Below are 19,169 nucleotides of genomic sequence, written 5' to 3' on the forward strand. Positions count from 1 at the left end.
TGCTAAAGAAAGTGGGCTCTACTCTCTGGGGATGAGGGAAGTTGAAGTCCAACACATCCGGAGAGTCCCTGAGTTGAGGAAAGTTGGTGTAGAAGCTAATAGATTACCAATATTTAAGAAATCTAGTCCTAGTAGCAGTGTACTAATGAGGCCAACTGCAGAAATATTAGGGCTCTGTGGTATTGTAATTTATTAGGGTGACTCAGAAGTACTGAGAACTGGTTGGTTAAGTGGAATGAGTTACCAGCTGCTTAACGTCAAGGATTTTAATTGAATCCACCCTTATCCAATTGAATCCACCCTTTGCCAACTGGAGTGAACATTCCAGTTATACAACAGTGATTGCTGTTTCTGTTTTCAATATCTCAGCTCAACTGAAATCTGGTTAGCAGTATAATATTCTTCCCTCTATCCGCTTCCAAAAAAGCTTGAAATATGAAAGCAGCCCTGAAAAATAAATAACTTTCCACCAGAGCCCCGGGCTTCCAAGTCAATAATGAGAGGAACATATACAGAGTTAGAATCGCATAGCAAATTCCGATATAACCCGGACTGAAATCCTTAAGGTATTTGGATTTTAAACACTGCAAATAAAATACAAAACCCTCCAAATACTCTGAGGCCAGATTCATTGAAAGCTTGGCTGGTTTAAAGTGCTTTACAAGCTGCCAAAAGTGGGGTTTGGGGTCCTGTTTAGTTTTCTGGCTGCCAGAACGGAACAGAGACTTTATTGAATCCAGCCGTTATTTGCATGATGCTGCAGCGTTAAGTCTCAGCCTCTGCACTGAAGTAGATTGCTTGGAAATCTTTCCCTGGCCTTAAGTGGGAATCTACTTAAGTGGGAAGGATACAAAGGGGGCATCCGAAAGCATTAGATTAGAACAAAGCAATTAGTTATATTTCAAAGCCTGGTTGTCTCCTTCATCAATAATTATGCAGCCAGCCCTCCACATTCACTGGGGTTCGAGGTGCAGGATCCCCACGAAAGGGAGAAATCTGTGAATATAAGAAAAACACTATGAGAAAAGCCCTCTAGAAATCTTTACATCTTCTAGCATAACGATATGGTCAGCATCCAAAGAAAGTTGACAATATAACCCTGCTAGAAGACACTACTATCTTTGAATAATTGCTGCCAGCATAGACACTAAGTACCTGAATTTACGCATTCCAACAAATCCTTATGTAGCGTTCTCAGAGGCATACGTAAATTGAACAAAATTAATGTACTGATCAGAAGTTCAACCTACAATTTAAGATTAATATTAAAACTAGTAACAAAATAACAGAGAGGAAACAATCTGGGACATATAATCACCTCTCAACAAAATATTGCCCCAGGCACTGCCAGGCCATCAAATGCTAATCAGGTGGTCAGTTGAAACATTCACACTCAGCTCCAGCAGACAAGAGTTCTTTGTCCCACCCTGGTCATTCCACAAATATATAAACCCTTTTTCCTAGTTCTAACAGACCTCAATACCTCTGAGGATGCTTGCCATAGATGCAGGCGAGTCAGGAGAGAATGCCTCTAGAACATGACCATATAGCCCGAAAAAACCTACAACAACTCAGTGATTCTGGCCATGAAAGCCTTCGACAATACAGTTTAAGATTACTTTTTAAATACCTCCAAATCTTGATGGTACTTAACACTCACTCATACGTAGTCCTAAATCATACTCTAGCCATCATACATCAAAAGATTTTCCTCTTCTAGTTGATGACTCTGATTTGAGATCTCAATGCTACTTATAATGATGGTGTGATTTTATGTGCCTTTATGGTTTAAAACTGGATTGTTTTAACACTAATGTTGTTTAATACTGTTTTAACATTTATATATTTGTATATTTTAAATTGTATTGAAATGCTTTTAGTTGTGATCTGCTTTGAGTCTCCATATGGAGAGAAAAAGAGGGATATAAATAAATAAACAAATACAGTGTTCCCTCGCTACTTTGCTGTTCGCTTTGCAAGGACTCGCTGTTTCGCGAGTTTTTGCGGTACTCATTTATGCGCATGTGTAGTACGCCTGCCATGTGCAAACAAAGGGCACTCCCACACAGCCCTATATCCCAGAATATCAAGGCAGAAAATCCCACAATATCTGCTTTAAGCTGGGATATATGACAGGGTGGACTCAGATAACCCAGTTCAAAGCAGATATTGTGGGATTTTCTGCCTTGATATTCTGGGATATAGGGCTGCGAGGTAGGGCCCTGAATGAGGGCAATTGACAAGCAAGACAAGCAAGAACAAGCTCTATTGTGCCTTTCTGGTTCAGAGGCCATTATTAGTGTACATCACGACCACATCTGGGAGAGTGCTAGGAGGGAACAAAATGAAACCCAAAGCAGAAAAACTTGTTTGGTAGCCTGTAAGGACTGGTTGAAAAATTTCTAGATACAACTGGCATGGAATTGTATCAAAGGTTGCCAGGTGAGGACTATCCAAGATTGTGAGATTTTAGGGCCAGAACCTAAGAACTAGTGATATCACAGTGCCTAGATTTTGGTGATGTTACAAGATGAAGCCCTTGATGATGATGGTGATATTTTTAATTATCTTTAACTTTTAACTTAATCCAGTTCTAATTGTGTTTTAATGTATGTTCACTATCACAGGAGTTTTAGGACAGTGATTGGTGTCTATTTGTGTATTTTCTTGTTTTTGTCTTTTACTGTTGATATGGTCAGTGGGCTAATCAATAAATTTTACTATGTAAATTTTATTACGAAGCCCTTGGTGATGTTATTAAGTGTAGTACATTATACATCAACCAGAGTGTAGACCATCAAATAGAAAACATCAAGTCCAAATGAGCAGAACACACCCTTTCAAAGTCATATTATCTCCTTGAGATTCTTCCTCTTGCTTAGGGACATTGTCCAAGCCCTCCAACTCAGGGCTAGGTACTGGGATTTGGGAACCCTGGCTCAGGTATTTAAAGACGGTGAGCAGTTTCATATAAGGATTCAGCAGCTTTTACATTATTGTCATTCCTCCTTTAAGGAAAGATTCATAGTTATGAGCCAACAGGAGGGAAATAGCCTGGCTTCTTTCTATTGTCCAACTGGGAGCATGAAGGGAAAACAGTAGAACCTACATACCATACTCTTGGAACCAGTACCTGTAGTTTGATCTACTTGCAAAATATGCCCTCTAGTTCCTCCAGCAATAACAGTGAACTCCATTGAAATGAACAGAGCAATTCTGAAATAATTCATTTCAACAGGGTTTGCTATTATCTATGGTTCTCTGTTTCTTTAGTGTTATTTATTTATTGTATTGTCAAAGGCTTTCATGGCCAGAATCACTGGGTTGGTGTAGGTTTTTCTGGGCTATATGGCCATGTTCTGGAGGCAGTTTTTCTCCTGAAGTTTCGCCTGCATCTATGGCAAGCAACCTCAGAGGTAGTGAGGTCTGTTGGAAGTAGGAAAAATGGGTTTATATATCTGTGGAATGACCAGGGTGAGACAAAGGACTTTTGTCTTCTGGGGCTAGGTGTGAATGTTTCAGCTGATCATTTATTTATTTATTTATTTATTGTTTATGACATTTATATGCCTCTCTTCTCACCCTTAAGGGAACTCAGACCAACTTACAAGATATATTTACATACAATATACAGGGTTAGTCAAAATGAATAGGCCAATAAGAAAATTAATTGTACCCGAATTGGCCTATTCATTTTGACTAACCCTGTATTATTAGCATAGCACAATATCAGTATTATACATACTATATTGTACTATACCAGGGGTCCTCAAACTTTTTAAACAGAGGGCCAGGTCACAGCCCCTCAACCTGTTGGAGGGCCGGATTGTAATTTGAAAAAAGCATGAATGAATTCCTATGCACATTGCACATATCTTATTTGTAGTGCAGAAAAACCTTAAAAAACAGTACAATAATTAAAATGAAGAACAATTTTAACAAATATAAATTTATTAATATTTCAGTGAGAAGTATAAGCCTGCTTTTGGCTGATGAGATAGGATTGTTGTTGTTGTGTGCTTTCAAATAGTTTCAGAGTTAGGTTGACCCTGAGGGAGGGCCACATAAATGACCCTGGAGGGCCGTATTCGGCCCTCGGGCCTTAGTTTGAGGACCCCTGTACTATACCATTATATTGTAATATTATTAGTAATATTACATGTAATATAAAATCAGGAATGTATCCTCCATGGACACGGGGATCCTACTGTAGGCAAGAAAGGATCCAGTGGAAATAAAGAAGAAGTGGTGGGTTGTAAGGATTTGAAAAGCAAAACCCATAACTTGTAATGTGTCCCAAAGGCAATGAGGAGTCCTGCTTTCAGAACCATCTGTCTGCTTCATGGCTGACGAACAGAATAAAGACTTTATGAAACCCAGGGTCTATTTGCATTAGTTTGTGTAATGGTCTCAAAGTGCCAGATTTTGGTTTCCCAGTCTCCAGAGAGTAGAAGGCAGCACCTGATGTAAATGTGATGCTGGGCACATAAAAAGGAGAAAACTTTTACAATAAAGGTTTCCATATGCTTCATGCCACACTGAGGTCACTAACACCTCTGCCAGGGCAGTTTATTTCTGGGTCAGACTTTCTAATGTGCGAACACTGCATGACTGCTTGCGACTGACCTTGTTTGTTTATTCAGGAAGTTTATATCCCACCTTTCAATCAAATTATTCTTAAGGTAGGTTATTAAAAGCAGCCTCAAACCCTCTCTCCTACTGGGAAGGGGGTCCTTTTGAGGGCTACATATTCTAGTATCCATGATGACTATAGTATTTGGGAGTTGTAGTCCTCTTAAAAGCAATATTTCCAATTTCTGGCCAAAGTTCTGGCACACTATTAGGCAGGTTTGTATTGCTTTATTGCTGAGTACAAGCTCTTTGCAAGGGAGTCAACCAATTCTCTGTCAACACCTTGTTTTCTTTCTGCCTGCTAAGATCTCTGAAGAACTTTATTGCCTGAAGTGATAATGGCTTTTGGCTTACTTATTGTTGTTCAAAGAGTTTCATTTGTTTCTTGGTGGTAGCATGTCTCAATCTTTCATAGACATTGATTGCCTGCACGAACACATCCCTGAAGTTTTTCTCAGAACTTTTTTAAAAGACCTGGATTACTATCGGCCAAACACATGGAGTGTGCAGTTTGCTCTGTGTGAGGATTGGGAGAAAGCTGAAAATTCTGCACTAGTTTCAGATTTCCTATGCCGATAATCACAATTCTTTCACAAAGACCGGCTAGGCATATCTCTCTTTAAAACCACAGTCTCTTAAGACTGCAATCACAGATACTGAACTATGATTCTGCACATTATTTTTGTTGGGAAGAGCTCAAACTGTTTCACATGCAGGATTGCTGTGAGCTTAGAAAACCTTTCAGCAGTTCTGTAAGACAAGTTTATTATAGCCTTATTATAAGTGTCTAATTATAAGGCAACATTTTATTATAAAGCCACTCCTTATTATGGGCAAAGAGGCTGACACTGAAAGACCAACAGACCAACTGGTCATGCCTGGATATGAGCAATTTGCAGCCTCTTCTTGCATCCTTTTGGCATATTGGCTTTATTATGCGACATTCAAAAGCATTTCAGTATGGTCTCATCTGACCTGTTGCCTCAGGGCTGGAAGAAACCCAATTTGCTACCAGATTCATCTTTTAAAATAACCAGAATATTTGTGAACATTTCATATCAACACAACATTGTTGCCAATTTGTAGAACAATTTTTTTCTTGTCAGGAGCGACTTGAGAAACTGTAAGTTGCTTTTGGTGTGAGAGAATTGGCAGTTGCAAGGACATTGCCCAAAGGACGCCCAGATGTTTTGATGTTTTATTATCCTTGTAAATATGTTATTCTGATCTTATATGTAGAAAATCAAGTTTAAGGGTCCCTGGAGACAGTATATGTTCCTATATCCATAGGAGTAGCAATATATAGTGTCCATCTTTGGCTTATATGCTTTTTGAATTTTTTAACATATTGTTTGTGGGGGATAGGGAGGGACAAAGCTGGCAAACAGTATTGCATTGGTGTATGTTGCTAACCATCTCAACACGATAGTAACTAAACTTTTGGTAAAATTTCCTTTTTTTAAAATGTGAATGGCTTTCCATTCCAAATTTTATGGAGCATATGGGTTGCTACACTACATAGAATCATTGAGTTGGACGAGACCTCATGGGCCATACAGTCCAACTCCCTGCCAAGAAGCAGGAAAATTGCATTCAAAGCACCCCTGACAAATGTCCATCCAGCCTCTGTTTAAAAGCCTTCAAGGAAGGAGCCTCCACCACACTCCAGGGCAGAGAGTTCCACTGCTGAACAGCTCTCGCATTTAGGAAGTTCTTCCTAATGTTCAGGTGGAATCTCCTTTCCTGTAGTTTGAAGCCTTTGTTCCACATCCTAGCTTGCTCCTCCTCCCAATGACTGCCCCTCACATATTTATGCCCATCATGTCTCCTCTCAGCCTTCTCTTCTGCTACCAGTAATCCTCATCATTGGCCATGCTAGCTAGCTACTGGCAACTGGGACGTGGTTCAACAACATTTGAAGTGGCTCATGGTTGCAACCCTTGCTGTGCAGTGGAAATGCTGCTGTTTTAAGTCTACTGCTCCTAGAATTCCCCAGGCAGCATAGCTGGTGACCACGCTGTCTGGGAGTTGTATCTCGAAGATGTAACATTTCCAAGTTCTGATCCTCATTCAGTTTTCAAGTCTGGGAACAGAAATTGCTTTTTTACACCACAGCAGCTAATGCAGAATATGGAGTCAAACTTTGGCAATATGATTCCACATGAAGAAAAGAGCATGGGAAACCCCTCAGAGTTATCCAGAAATGTCAACCTGTCAAGTTCTAGAGCTCTTGTAATGAACTCATGTGCCATTGCCAATTTTGTCACCAATGCTAGCCTTTTGTGATGGTTTGTTGCTAAACTCTGCCTCTCTTTCTTTTTACTTGCAGCTACCTTGCTGATCAGTGCTGGAATGGCGGCTTCATCTACCTGATCATGTTGCGTCGCATTAAGCGCAAGGCCCCGCTTCCTCCAGCCAATGGCAACAACAGCAACAGCAGCAGTAGTAGCAGCGAGCCCAAGACCAGGCCTACCTCAGAGCCCAGTGGGAAATCCGCCCAGAATGGGAAAAGGACTAGAAAGTTTGGTGTCATCACCAGGACCTCTCCCAGCAGCAAGGAAAGCAAAGGCAGTAAAGGCAGTCCAAAAACCGAGCCTGAAAATGGACACTGCACCCCCATGGACACTGACCGCTTGCATCCGGACAGATCCAAAACAGAAAGCAGAGGGGACGACCTCCTTCAGAAAATGGACTCTCCTTTTCTGGCAGGACAATATCGCTCTCGCCTTTCGGATGGAGGGATTCTAGACCTCAACTCCAGTGAACTGTCTCTTCAGGTAATAGGCTGTTTCATTTCTACTGTTTGGTAGGTTGCTTTGCCTGCAAGCATATTGTTTAAGTAAAAAGGGAAACTTCTCCATCTTCAAAAGAAAAGCAGTTTTCTTGGAGCATTTCATGTTCTCCGAAGTGTAAGATAGGCATCACGACCCTGGTGCTTTTCTGATGGGTTGGATTCCAGCCATTTCACATGGCCATGGACTGGGAATGATAGGAGCTGTATTCTAATGCACCTAAGTTCTTCCACACATTGGGAAAGGCTGTTTTGGTAGTATCAGGAAGGTTTCAGGTTTTCCTTGTTTCTTTACTTGAATCCAGCTTGTGCCAATGAGAGTCTTATGCCAGACATATACTTTGAATTGAAAGTTTTCTGAGCTCAGGAATTTGTTTTGGGAACCAGAAAAAGCTGACTGAATCCCATGACCCTTCCATAGAAAAACCCACTCTACCATGCCTATACCTTTCAAAATGTTCCAGTTTACAAGTACAACACCAGGTAATCATTTCTCAGTTGCTTCTAAAAGATCTCAGGCCCCTTTCACATAGCTGAATAAAATCCCACATTATCTGCAGATATTGTGGGTTATTCTGCCTTGATATTCTGGGATATATTGCTGTGTGGGCTCTCAGTTTCTTCCTCTCCTCTCACTGTACTTTGGTTTCCTTCAGTTGCCACAATGTGAAATTTAAAGTAATTTGCATTCATTTAACCCAGTGGTTTCCAAACTTTTTTTGACCAGGGGCCACTTGACCAGGAATCACCCACTTTGACCAGGGACCACTTTGACCAGGGACCACTCCCCAACATTAGTTCCAAAAGAATTACAAATCAGTTTTTGGTCAACTCTAGATTTGGTTTGGGATGCTGATTCAGAAAATTGCATTGGATAGACCACATCAGCTCTAGTTTCTGATACAGAACAGAGAAGGAGTGGCAGGCAATGCAAAAGGAATGGAAGTAAAATAAATAAATAAAGAGGAAGGAGGCTCGTAGACCAGATTTTCATCCTCGTGGCTTACTGGTAGTCCACAGTCCACAGGTTAAGAAACACTGATTTAATTCAGCACGAGGGAAAGGAGAAGATAAGGTGTGGTTTTCACTTTTCCAATATGCCCATTTTTTCTTTTTCCTCGCTTTTTAAAACTCTCTACATACACATCAAGATTAAAATTATCATTTTGTGTATTTTTCCTCTTTCATCTTTTACACTCTCGTTGCCTGTCCACACCATTTTGACCATGCTCTGACATTGCTTGGATACACATTTCCCATTTTTAAGTGTGAAATGTCAAGAATGTATGCCAAACCCTCAAGCTTTGTCCATTTCGACAACAAAGATTAGGTTAGTGTATGTGTTAAAGCTATTGTTAAAGGAAAGGGAGATATCAGTGGGGGGTTAATTCTGGCAGACGGAAGCTGCTCTTCTCTTCCTCAGAGGCTAAAGCAATGGCTGTTGAAGGAGAGCCTTTCACCAGCTGTCATGCCAAGGCACGGTGGAGTTGTGCCTGGTAGTTCTGTCCTCGCCCAGAGGCCACAGTAATTGTATTTGAAACACCAAGGTCTCCTATGGGAAGCTGGGTCAATCATGACCGAGTTGTGTCTGACTGCTCATATCTCCCTCTGAGGCCAGAGCAATCACGCTGGAATATGGAGTCAGTCGTGTATCAAAAATTATTGTACATTTGTAGCAAATCATGCAGAAATCTACAAGTAGATCCACATATATCTTCTTATCCCCTTTTCTGCAAGGCTTACAGTGTAATTGTCTTCTTCCTGTCAAGCACAAAACAAAGCTAAACTTTGCAGAGTAGGCAGAACTCTTGGCTCATACTCACCTGCATTTCTTTGGTCAGGCTTAATGAAAGACAACACATGACATAATGCTATTTTACTCAAGAGGTCCACCACACCCACGCGATTTAATTTGTTTGATGATTAGTGGAATCAGGGCATCCCCGAATATTATGCAGACATTTACTGTATGCCACTGGAGAGGTTCAGATGTGCTCTAGTTTGTGAATTCATTAATGTTAGAAGGGCTAGAAGTTAAACATGAGCCAACAATGGGATTTTGGACTGCATAAATAGGAGTATAGTGTCTAGATCCAGGGAAGTCATGCTACCCCTTTATTCTGCCTTGGTTAGACCACACCTGGAATGTTGTGTCCAATTTTGGGCACCACAACTGACAAACTGGAATGTGTCCAGAGGAGGGTGACTAAAATGATCAAGGGTCTGGAGAACAAGCCCTATGAGGAGCGGCTTAAAGACCTGGGCATGTTTAGCCTAAAGAAGAGAAGGCTGAGAGGAGACATGATAGCCATGTATAAATATGTGAGAGGAAGTCATAGGAAGGAGGGAGCAAACTAGTTTTCCGCTGCCCTGGAGACTAGGACGTGGAACAATGGGTTCAAACTATAAGAAAGGAGATTCCATCTGAACATGAGGAAGAACTTCCTGACTGTGAGAGCTGTTCAGCAGTGGAACTCTCTGCCCCAGAGTGCAATAGAGGCTCCTTCTTTGGAAGCTTTTAAACAGAGGCTGGATGGCCATCTGTCAGGGGTGCTTTGAATGCAATATTCCTGCTTCTTGGCAGGGAGTTGGACTGGATGACCCATGAGGTCTCTTCCAACTCTATGATTCTATGCCTATACTAGTAATTTGATAGGTCTTAGAAACTCATTTGGTGACCTTGGGCAAGTCACACTCTTTCAGCTTCAAAGGAATGCAATGGCAAACCACTTGTAGTCCAAAATGGTAAGTTTACTATTCAAAAAGCATTATTTTTCCAAGCTTGCCTATCGTCTGCTGCCAAATTGTGAACACATGTGGGGAAGACAAGGGGAGAATAAAATAAAAATCCCTCTGCATAGCTACACCGCGGAAACTAGGAATACCTATGTATCACCCTGTGCTTCACATCTTGGCTGTTCAATTTAGAGGTATTTGCACATGTCCAGATTTTTATTGGTGCTCTGACTTCACACTGTTTTTCCTATTAGCGCCCTCAACAAAAGCCAGTGGAGTTTATTTGTTTTCCATGCATTAAAAATTTGGGGATAGTGGGGGGACCTGTTAGGGACACGAAGCCTGGTGGGTTGCGATGATTAAAGGGCTGCAGAATGCAGAGGCACGGCGTTGGCCTCGCAGATGATGAGCCACAAACCCTATTCTTCCTGCTTGTGAACAAAATGAGCTCCAGGGAACTATCTTATATCAGCAGCCTAGCTGCTGACATAATTTCCTTGGCAAAGCCAAGTTTAAACATTCTCTTGGTCTATTGCAAGCACCTGAACTAATGCAATCACCCTTTGTTTTTGAAGACATCTGGAAACAGCACCAGCTGGACTGAGCTTTTTATCTTGCTTTAAAGCTGCATTCTTTTGCTGAGTTTACCCTTCTTTTCCCTCCCTTGAACCTACACTGAACCAAGGCTTTCAGCAGCTGGGCCCTGGAAACTTGGGATCTTTCCCCTTTACACAAATCTGTTTAGTACCACTTTAATTGTCCTGGCACCATCCCATGCGGTTCTGGGATTTGTAGTTTTGTGAGATACTTAAAATTATCTGGCAGAGATTCAGGTAATGCTGTATTAAAAGGAAGTGCAGTAGAGAATTCTAAGTTCCTTATTAGACTACAGTTCATAGAATCATAGAATCATAGAGTTGGAAGAGACCTCATGGGCAATCCAGTCCAACCCCCTACCAAGAAGCAGGAATATTGCATTCAAAGCACCCCTGACAGATGGCCATCCAGCCCCAGTTTAAAAGCTTCCAAAGAGGGAGCCTCCACCACACTCCGGGGCAGAGAGTTCCACTGCTGAACGGCTCTTACAGTCAGGAAGTTCTTCCTCATGTTCAGATGGAATCACCTCTCTTGTAATTTGAAGCCGTTGTTCCATTGCGTCCTAGTCTCCAGGGCAGCAGAAAACAAGCTTGCTCCCTCCTCCCTGTGGCTTCCTCTCACATATTTATACATGGCTATCATATCTCCTCTCAGCCTTCTCTTCTTCAGGCTAAACATGCCCAGTTCCTTAAGCTGCTCCTCATGGGGCTTGTTCTCCAGACCCTTGATCATTTTAGTTACCCTCCTCTGGACACATTCCAGCTTGTCAATATCTCTCTTCAATTGTGGTGCCCAGAATTAGACACAATATTCCAGGTATGGTCTAAACAAGGTAGAATAAAGGGGTAGCATGACTTCCCCAGATCTAGACACTATGCTCCTATTGATGCAGGCCAAAATCCCATTGGCTTTTTTTGCTGCCGCATCACATTGTTGGCTCATGTTTAACTTGTTGTCCACGAGAACTCCAAGATCTTTTTCATACGTACTGCTCTCGAGCCAGGCATTGTCCCCCATTATGTATCTTTGCATTTCGTTTTTTCTGCCTAAGTGGAGTATCTTGCATTTGTCCCCGTTGAACTTCATTTTGTTAGTTTTTGCCCAGGATTCTTCTCAGGATTCTTTAGGATGGAGCTCTAGTTTGGTGACGTGACACTGATGTCATTGTGGTGTATAGATAATACCATTAGTAAGTGAGTAAATACTCAACCCTGAATTCTGTGATGTAAACTAAAGAGAAGTAAACACATCTGAGCATATGCATGCATGAATGGGCAATATTGCACCTCCATTTCCCCCCTATTTCTCTTGTGCAGAATGGAATCATAGTTGCCACACATCAGAGCTCGGGGCTTTTTATTTGATTGGTTACTATTATTACTTCTTCCAAATGCCTAGTTCTATTATATTTCCACAGTAACCTTTCTAAGAGGCGAAAGCCATACCCGCCAACATTTCACAGATGGAAACCAAGTCTTATATAGCCAAGCAAAATCAGAGTCTTGTAAAAAGATGGCAAAAGTTGTTAATGAGGAACATATACATTAGAAGAGGCTACAACCTTTGTCTCCTGTCCTCTTTTTGCTGAGTTTTGCATGGAAACTACTTTTGCACTTTGAACCCAGTTTGTACCAATTGCTATATGATGAGAAGAAGGAGCAGAAGTAGAGAAAGAAAAAAAAACCTGGAGTATTTTAAAAGCATCTGAAAAAGTGGGCTGATAGGAGATCAATCAGGGCTGTACACAAATTGAGACAGCCAGAGCAAGTATTAAGATTTTTTTTATTGTGTCAGAAGCGACTTGGGAAACTGCAAGTTGCTTCTGGTGTGAGAGAATTGGACGTCTGCAGAGACGTTACCCAGAGGATGCCTGGATGTGTTACCATCTGGTAGGAGGCTTCTTTCATGTCCCTGCAGGGGAAGCTGGAGCTCACAGATGGGAACTCACCCCGTCTTGCAGATTTGAACCACTAACCTTCAGGTCAGCAGTTCAGCTGGCATAGGGTTTAACCCATTGTGCCACTGCAGCTCCTAGTGTTAAGATGAGATATGGCCATGGCTAACATTAGTACCGAAGCCCCCGGTGGTGCAGTGGGTTAAACAGCTGAGCTGCTGAGCTTGTTGACCAAAAGATTGCAGGTTCGAATCCGGAAAGCGGTATGAGCTTCCGCTGTCAGACCCAGCTTCTGCCAACCTAGCAGTTTGAAACTATGCAAAATGTGAGTGGATCAATAGGTACTGCTCTGGCGGGAAGGTAACAGCGCTCTATGTGGTCATGCTGGCCACATGACCTTGGAGATGTCTACGGACAATGCCGACTCTTTGGCTTAGAAATGGAGATGAGCACCACACCCCAGAGTCGGACACGAGTAGACTTCATGTCAGGGGACAATCTTTACCTTTACCTAACATTAATACCAAGTAAGTCTTGGCAGGGGGTTGGACTGGATGGCCCACGAGGTCCCTTCCAACTCTATGATTCTGTGATTCTAAGTCTCCCTGCTCCCAGACATTCTAGTCAACAATCGTTTCTGTAAACCAGCCTGCCCTAGTAGTTCTCCTATTCATCAGTTTCCTCTATGATCTTACCTTCCCTTAAAAAAATTTAGTCTACTCATTTTAAAACAGTTTTTCCTGTTTCACATTTCTGGAAACTCTGAGTTATCTACTTAAAGTGGAGCTTACTGGAGATAGAAGAAGAGATAGTTGTATGTAAGTCCAGTCCTCCATTCGTTTCTTTACTTTGTGTGATTTCTTAGATGTTAACAACTGTCTCCTTACCTCACTTGGAGTTCTTTGTGAGAGAGATGTCAGTCTTGTGATACGAATTCAAGCCACTGCCATTGTCATATATACAGAAAGTGAAACTGCTTGCATAATGGACCATTATGCTAGCTAGGATCCGACTTAGCTTTCCACGCCTGAGGAATAATGGGGAAGTGGGGTGTACATTCTGATATGAATCTCTATTAGAATGACAGTGGAACTCTGAGAAATGCCAGAAAATGAGATTGACACATCTTTCTTATTTATCAGTGCATGCTTCATGCTTCACTTAGATGCACATAAAAAACAGAAGGGTAAAGAAGCTGTTGATGTGTGATTGCTCAGAGAATCCCACAATAGGTCCCAATTCTTGTATTCATTTCCATCTTTAAAATAACAGTTTAAGAAGAGGGAACAGCTGTCACCGAGAATGAAGACTGTCCCAGGACTGAGTGTTCCTTTCTAGGACTGGTGCATGGGTATGAATCCTTGTGCCATTTCTCTGTACATTGGATAGTCTCATTCTGGACACCTGAGAAACCCATTTAAAGATGAAATCCATACATTCACATCAATTATCTGGATAATTACAGAGGCATCCCAGAAATCTGATGGTTTAAAATTGGGCAATTATTTATCACCTAACCTTAAGTGGTAGTGTGATGCAGTGGTTTATGTGTTGGACTAAGACCTCGAAGACCTGGGTTGGAATTCCCTTTTGTGCAAGTCACAGTCTCTCAACCTCAAAGGCAAACTTCCTCTGAACAAATCTTACCAAGAAAACCCCATTATTGGGTTGCCTTAGGATTTCCATAGGTTGGAAAGCACTTGAAAGTCATAAAAAGCCAACCATAAACTACAGTTAATCTTGTGGTGTAATGTAAGATAAACCACGTGTAGTTCACATTTGATCGGCCCACACACTGCCTTGCTAGAGAAAAAAAATATGACATGCAGGTGAACAGTGAAGAACAAATAGTTTACTGTTAATTCAAAACAACATATGTACAATGTGATTAGTTGCATCAACTCACATAATGACCTTTTATGAAAGATTTAAAATAGTCTTTCTTTGTCCATGTGGATAAACTCCTTCAGCAGCTCACGAAGCAAGAGCAAACTCCAAACTCTGTCTCTCTCGGCTTCTTCTCTCATCTTCTCTCTCTGCACCTGCGTAGCTCAACCATGAAAAAAATGTAACAGTAACCAAAAGTCCCAGGCTCAGCTTGCTCCCTGGGCAATGTAACAGTAACCAAAAGTCCCAGGCTCAGCTTGTTCCCTGGGCATAGCCTAACCAATCAGCTTCATGCATTTTATTTTACAGTTGACACACATACACACACTAACTGATTCCTTACATGCCCCAACAAATCTTAATTATGATTTACTAAAAGGAGACCACTCTATAAACCATAGTTTGAAGTTGTCTTATTCCAGATAATTTAGCTGTTTCCTCATTACCTCTTCTCACAAACTGGGAAACTAACTAGGTTATAAATGTGGGGTATTCCCTGTGACCTTACTTAAAATATTCATGGCAAGACATCCTTTTTCAGTGCTGACATCAAGAGCAGAGGAAGTCCCAATGAAGGTGTTGTCTTAAACAGAAAAGGTGAAATAAAATCTACAGTTGCTTGCATGATAAATAGGATTCTTCCTCTCTGGATGAATTCACATATGGTTCCCAGATGGTGACTCATCCAGGTCATTTACAAGGTCAGACCTGCTTTGCTTCAGTAACAGGACAGCATCACTTACCTCCAGGCCACTGTCTGATACTTACATGGCTTTTCCGTCTCCTTCCTGTGCCCCTGGCAGGGATAGGCTAACCATAACGCAACGTGAAACACCACAGCTAAATATGGGCCATTTTATTACTTGTTTCTGGTTGAAAATGCACTGCTTTTACAAAAAAGAGATATTCATTCATGAAAAAAAATTAGTAAATGTGTTTTCTTTGAAGAGACATAATATTGTATCCATTGAGTCCCACTAAAATTGTTTGCTGTTTTAATAATTTCTATAGAGCTTTCCTAGGTTTACAGGACAATAAAGGTTTGGCTCATCATATTTGCTATTTCAACTATAGCGCCTTCAAGATGAAGTTTGGTTTGCAGGCTCACAATGACTCCTTTCAGATGTCAAGATGTTTTAGGCTTATTCACATTATATATTCCCTCTTGCTAAACATATACACTTCTCATTACTGTTTTGTCTTTTGACACAGTTGTAAAAATACATGTGTAAACTTCAAATTTGGTTTTCTATTAATCATAATTTAGTGTTGTCCTAAACCATGGTTAATCTTAACTTAAATTTACTGAAATGATTTGTAGTATGATGTACTATGAGCTATGGTTTGAAACGGACTTGTTTCAAAGAAACAATAATTAAACGTAAATATGCATTTTTGGTTTTGGACATGGCAAACCATAATGAATAAGATATGGAAATTGAAGTTTCCAAACTTCTCCTTGTGACTGCACCAAAGGAAAGGAGAAGGGAGCATATATATCAGCTTATGTCAAATTAATTATAGTTTAACATGAAATCCAAATGAAATCTACAAGTATTTCAAAAGAAGGGATCTAGAAAAATATTTTGATTTTTATGATTGTCTGGAAGCAATAATAAAAACAATTTACTTATTTCTGAATATTATCAGAAGGAAGACAGAGCTCTTTCCAAAAATTCCATATTAATTTAACTTTCCTCCTTTGTAACCTTTCTAGTACTACTACTACTGCTACTACTACTACTACTACTACTACTAATAATAATAATAATAATAATAAGGATTGCAAAGACGGACTATAAGCAGAGACATAATGCTGTTGCTTAGATGGTCCACTGGAACTTGTCTCACAAATACCATCTGCCTACGACAAAAAACTGGTGGGATCGCAAGCCTGAAAAAGTTACACAAAATGAACTACTCTTGGACTTCTCAATTCAGACTAATAGAGTTTTGGAGCACAATACTCTGACCTCAGGATCATCAGTGTTACAATCCCAGGTGACAGTTGAATTGATGAGAAACAACTGAAAATGTGATGATTGACACACTGGGTGCAGTACCTAAAGACCTTGACCTGCACTTAAAAACAATTGGCGCTGACAAAATTACCATCTGTCAGCTGCAAAAGGCCGTCCTACTTGGATCTGTATCCATTATTCACCGATATATCATACACTCCTAGACACTTGGGCAGTGTCTGATGTGTGATCAAAAACAAAAGCCAGCATAGTGATCTTGTTTGTTCTGTTCTAATCTAATAATAATAATAATAATAATAATAATAATAATAATAATAATAATTTGTGATATGAAATCTTTCATATATATCTCATTTGCTGTGTCATACTGTGTTTTGTGTCAATAAAAATAATAATTATAATAACAATAAGCTTTATTTATGTCTTGCCCCCTCTCCCCGGAGTGTACCGCTTCCTTCATGAGCTGAATGGTGGCTGTTGCCTGCCATGTCAGTGGATCAATAAATCCATTTTTTGGAGCACATTCTTTATTGTTGCCTTTCAAGATAGTAAATATATTTTAGAAGTTTAACATCTTGGATACCTCCAGTAAAATTTAAACTATAATCAAGAGCCAGCTCACTCCCCCACTGCCACCACTGGATGAGATAGTAAGCATTTGTTAATTGTCTTTATCAGCTACATTTTAATATATATTGCAGTTTTAATCTTGCCTCATAAATGAAGGCATTTTCAAGGTGACTTAACAAAATAGTAAAATGAACAAAAATGCACTCCACAAGCTCCATGCTATATACACTTTTTTTAAAAAGCTAACCTGATTGGATTTCTCAATAACAAAGTGAAGGTTGTGTTTTTGTTGTGAAAGAAGTGGTAAATGATGAAACTTTGTGGTTAGACTCAAAATCAAGAGTTTGAATGGTCCTGCCTTGAATGGTCCAAACTCAAAATCAAGAGTTTGAATGGCCCTGCCTTGAGAGAAGGCAAAAGCCAGGCTTTTCCTGCTTATTGCTGGCCAGGCACAAGCTTTTCTTTCAGCAGCTGCATCACTCTCTTGTAATTCAATATGTAGATGGGGTCCAAAGATAGATATGTATTTCTGATGGTCCTTGGTTTCTTGACATTGGCAGATAACTCCTGAGAACAGCGTGAAATTAACAAATGTTATTCTCACTTGGGCTCTGTTTTATAACACAGATAACCCATTTTCACACATAATGAGACAGAAAATGATATTCCTACCACTTTGTTCTAGTAGCATAAGCGGATGGAAATTTGTGCTCCTTTCAAATGCAAATTTCAGCCAGATCTCTTCATGTGATTTGGATAGAGGGCCAAAAGAAAGGATGGGGGGGGGGGGGTGATCAACCCAAAGTTAAGACCTGTTATATGACTATTATATGCCTTATACAGAATTGTGGCACTGATTCTTTTAATTTAGCATTATCTGTGCTGAATAGCTGCTACTTTCCAAGATCCTTAAAGAATTGAAATGCTACAGGCTAGACTTGGAACTTTGTGTACAGTAACTGTGTGCTTTATGGCCCCTTAGTGGGAGAATTTGAGCAGAACTGCAAGTTATAGGAAATGCACAGCTGTTGCCTAAATACTGTGAGCCAGTTCGGGCAAATGTTTCCTCGGCACATGCAACCCATTTACTCTTCTCTTGGTCACAAGCCACAGATAAACAAATTAACTATTGTTTCTATTTCATCAAGACAAGTAACAATGATTACCAGTTTTGGAAGAAGCCAGGATATTTATTTATTTGTCATGTCAGGGCAACCAGTCAATTGTATTACATTTCTAACAGAACAAAACAAACAAACAAACAGACAAAATACAAAATTTGCGAATTTGGTAGTTAGTTAAATGTCCTTTGACCAGTAGCTGGCCACTTGGAGTGCCTCTGGTGTTGCTGCAAGTGCATGTGGCAGAGTGGTCAGTGGTTTGCTCTTCTCCACACTCGCGTGTCGTGGATTCCACTTTGTGGCCCCATTTCTTGAGGTTGGCTCTGCATCTCGTGGTGCCAGAGCGCAGTCTGTTCAGCGCCTTCCAAGTCGCCCAGTCTGCTGTGTGCCAACTTTATCCTGATTTAACCTCCTGGTTCATTCCAAACCTATTAATCACAGGATAGTTTGGATTAAAGAGGAAACTATGGCCAATTTGAAGTCTTCCATGTCATAATCATGTTTTTAATTTCTCTTCACTAGGGATGAAGAAATTTAGAGAGCTTCCACACAGTAGCATTCACTCTTTTATTACATGTCCAAAAGGAGAAAGCTAAATGGTTTGTGAGCTGCCTATCTTCACCATCTCATGAACCTGCGCAATCTCTAAGATCTTTTGGGGAGGCTCTCCTCTTGCCCCCATTTCCATCACAGGCATGGTCGGTGGGAACGAGGGTGAGGGCCTTCTCGGTGATGGGCCCCCCTGCTCTGGAATTATCTTGCCAGGGAGATTAGGCTGGCACCCACCCTCTCCATCTTTCACAAAGATCTGACAACACGGATGTTCCATTGTGCTTTTGATTAGACGGTTCCCCAGAAATTTTTGGCTCCCAGTTATGATCCAAAATCCAGTCCCTGCCCTTTACTACTGTCCCCTGCCCAGAGATAACTGTTGTTTTATCTGTTTGTATATGGGGGGC

The 19,169-nt window shown here is 40.7% G+C and overlaps 1 protein-coding gene across 4 annotated transcripts in view; it reads left to right on the forward strand.

Annotated features, from left to right (window-relative positions):
• PDZD2 (PDZ domain containing 2) overlaps nucleotides 1-19,169 on the forward strand; it is a 342,438-nt gene that overhangs the window by 232,944 nt on the left and 90,325 nt on the right. For all 4 annotated transcript variants that reach the window (XM_060761354.2, XM_060761356.2, XM_060761357.2 and 1 more), the window contains one exon: nucleotides 6,962-7,409. In XM_060761354.2, the coding sequence (XP_060617337.2) occupies nucleotides 6,962-7,409 (448 nt within the window). The remainder of the gene's footprint in view (nucleotides 1-6,961; nucleotides 7,410-19,169) is intronic.

The sequence above is a fragment of the Anolis sagrei genome, chromosome 2 (genome assembly GCF_037176765.1).
Source record: "Anolis sagrei isolate rAnoSag1 chromosome 2, rAnoSag1.mat, whole genome shotgun sequence".
Lineage (NCBI taxonomy): Eukaryota > Metazoa > Chordata > Lepidosauria > Squamata > Dactyloidae > Anolis > Anolis sagrei.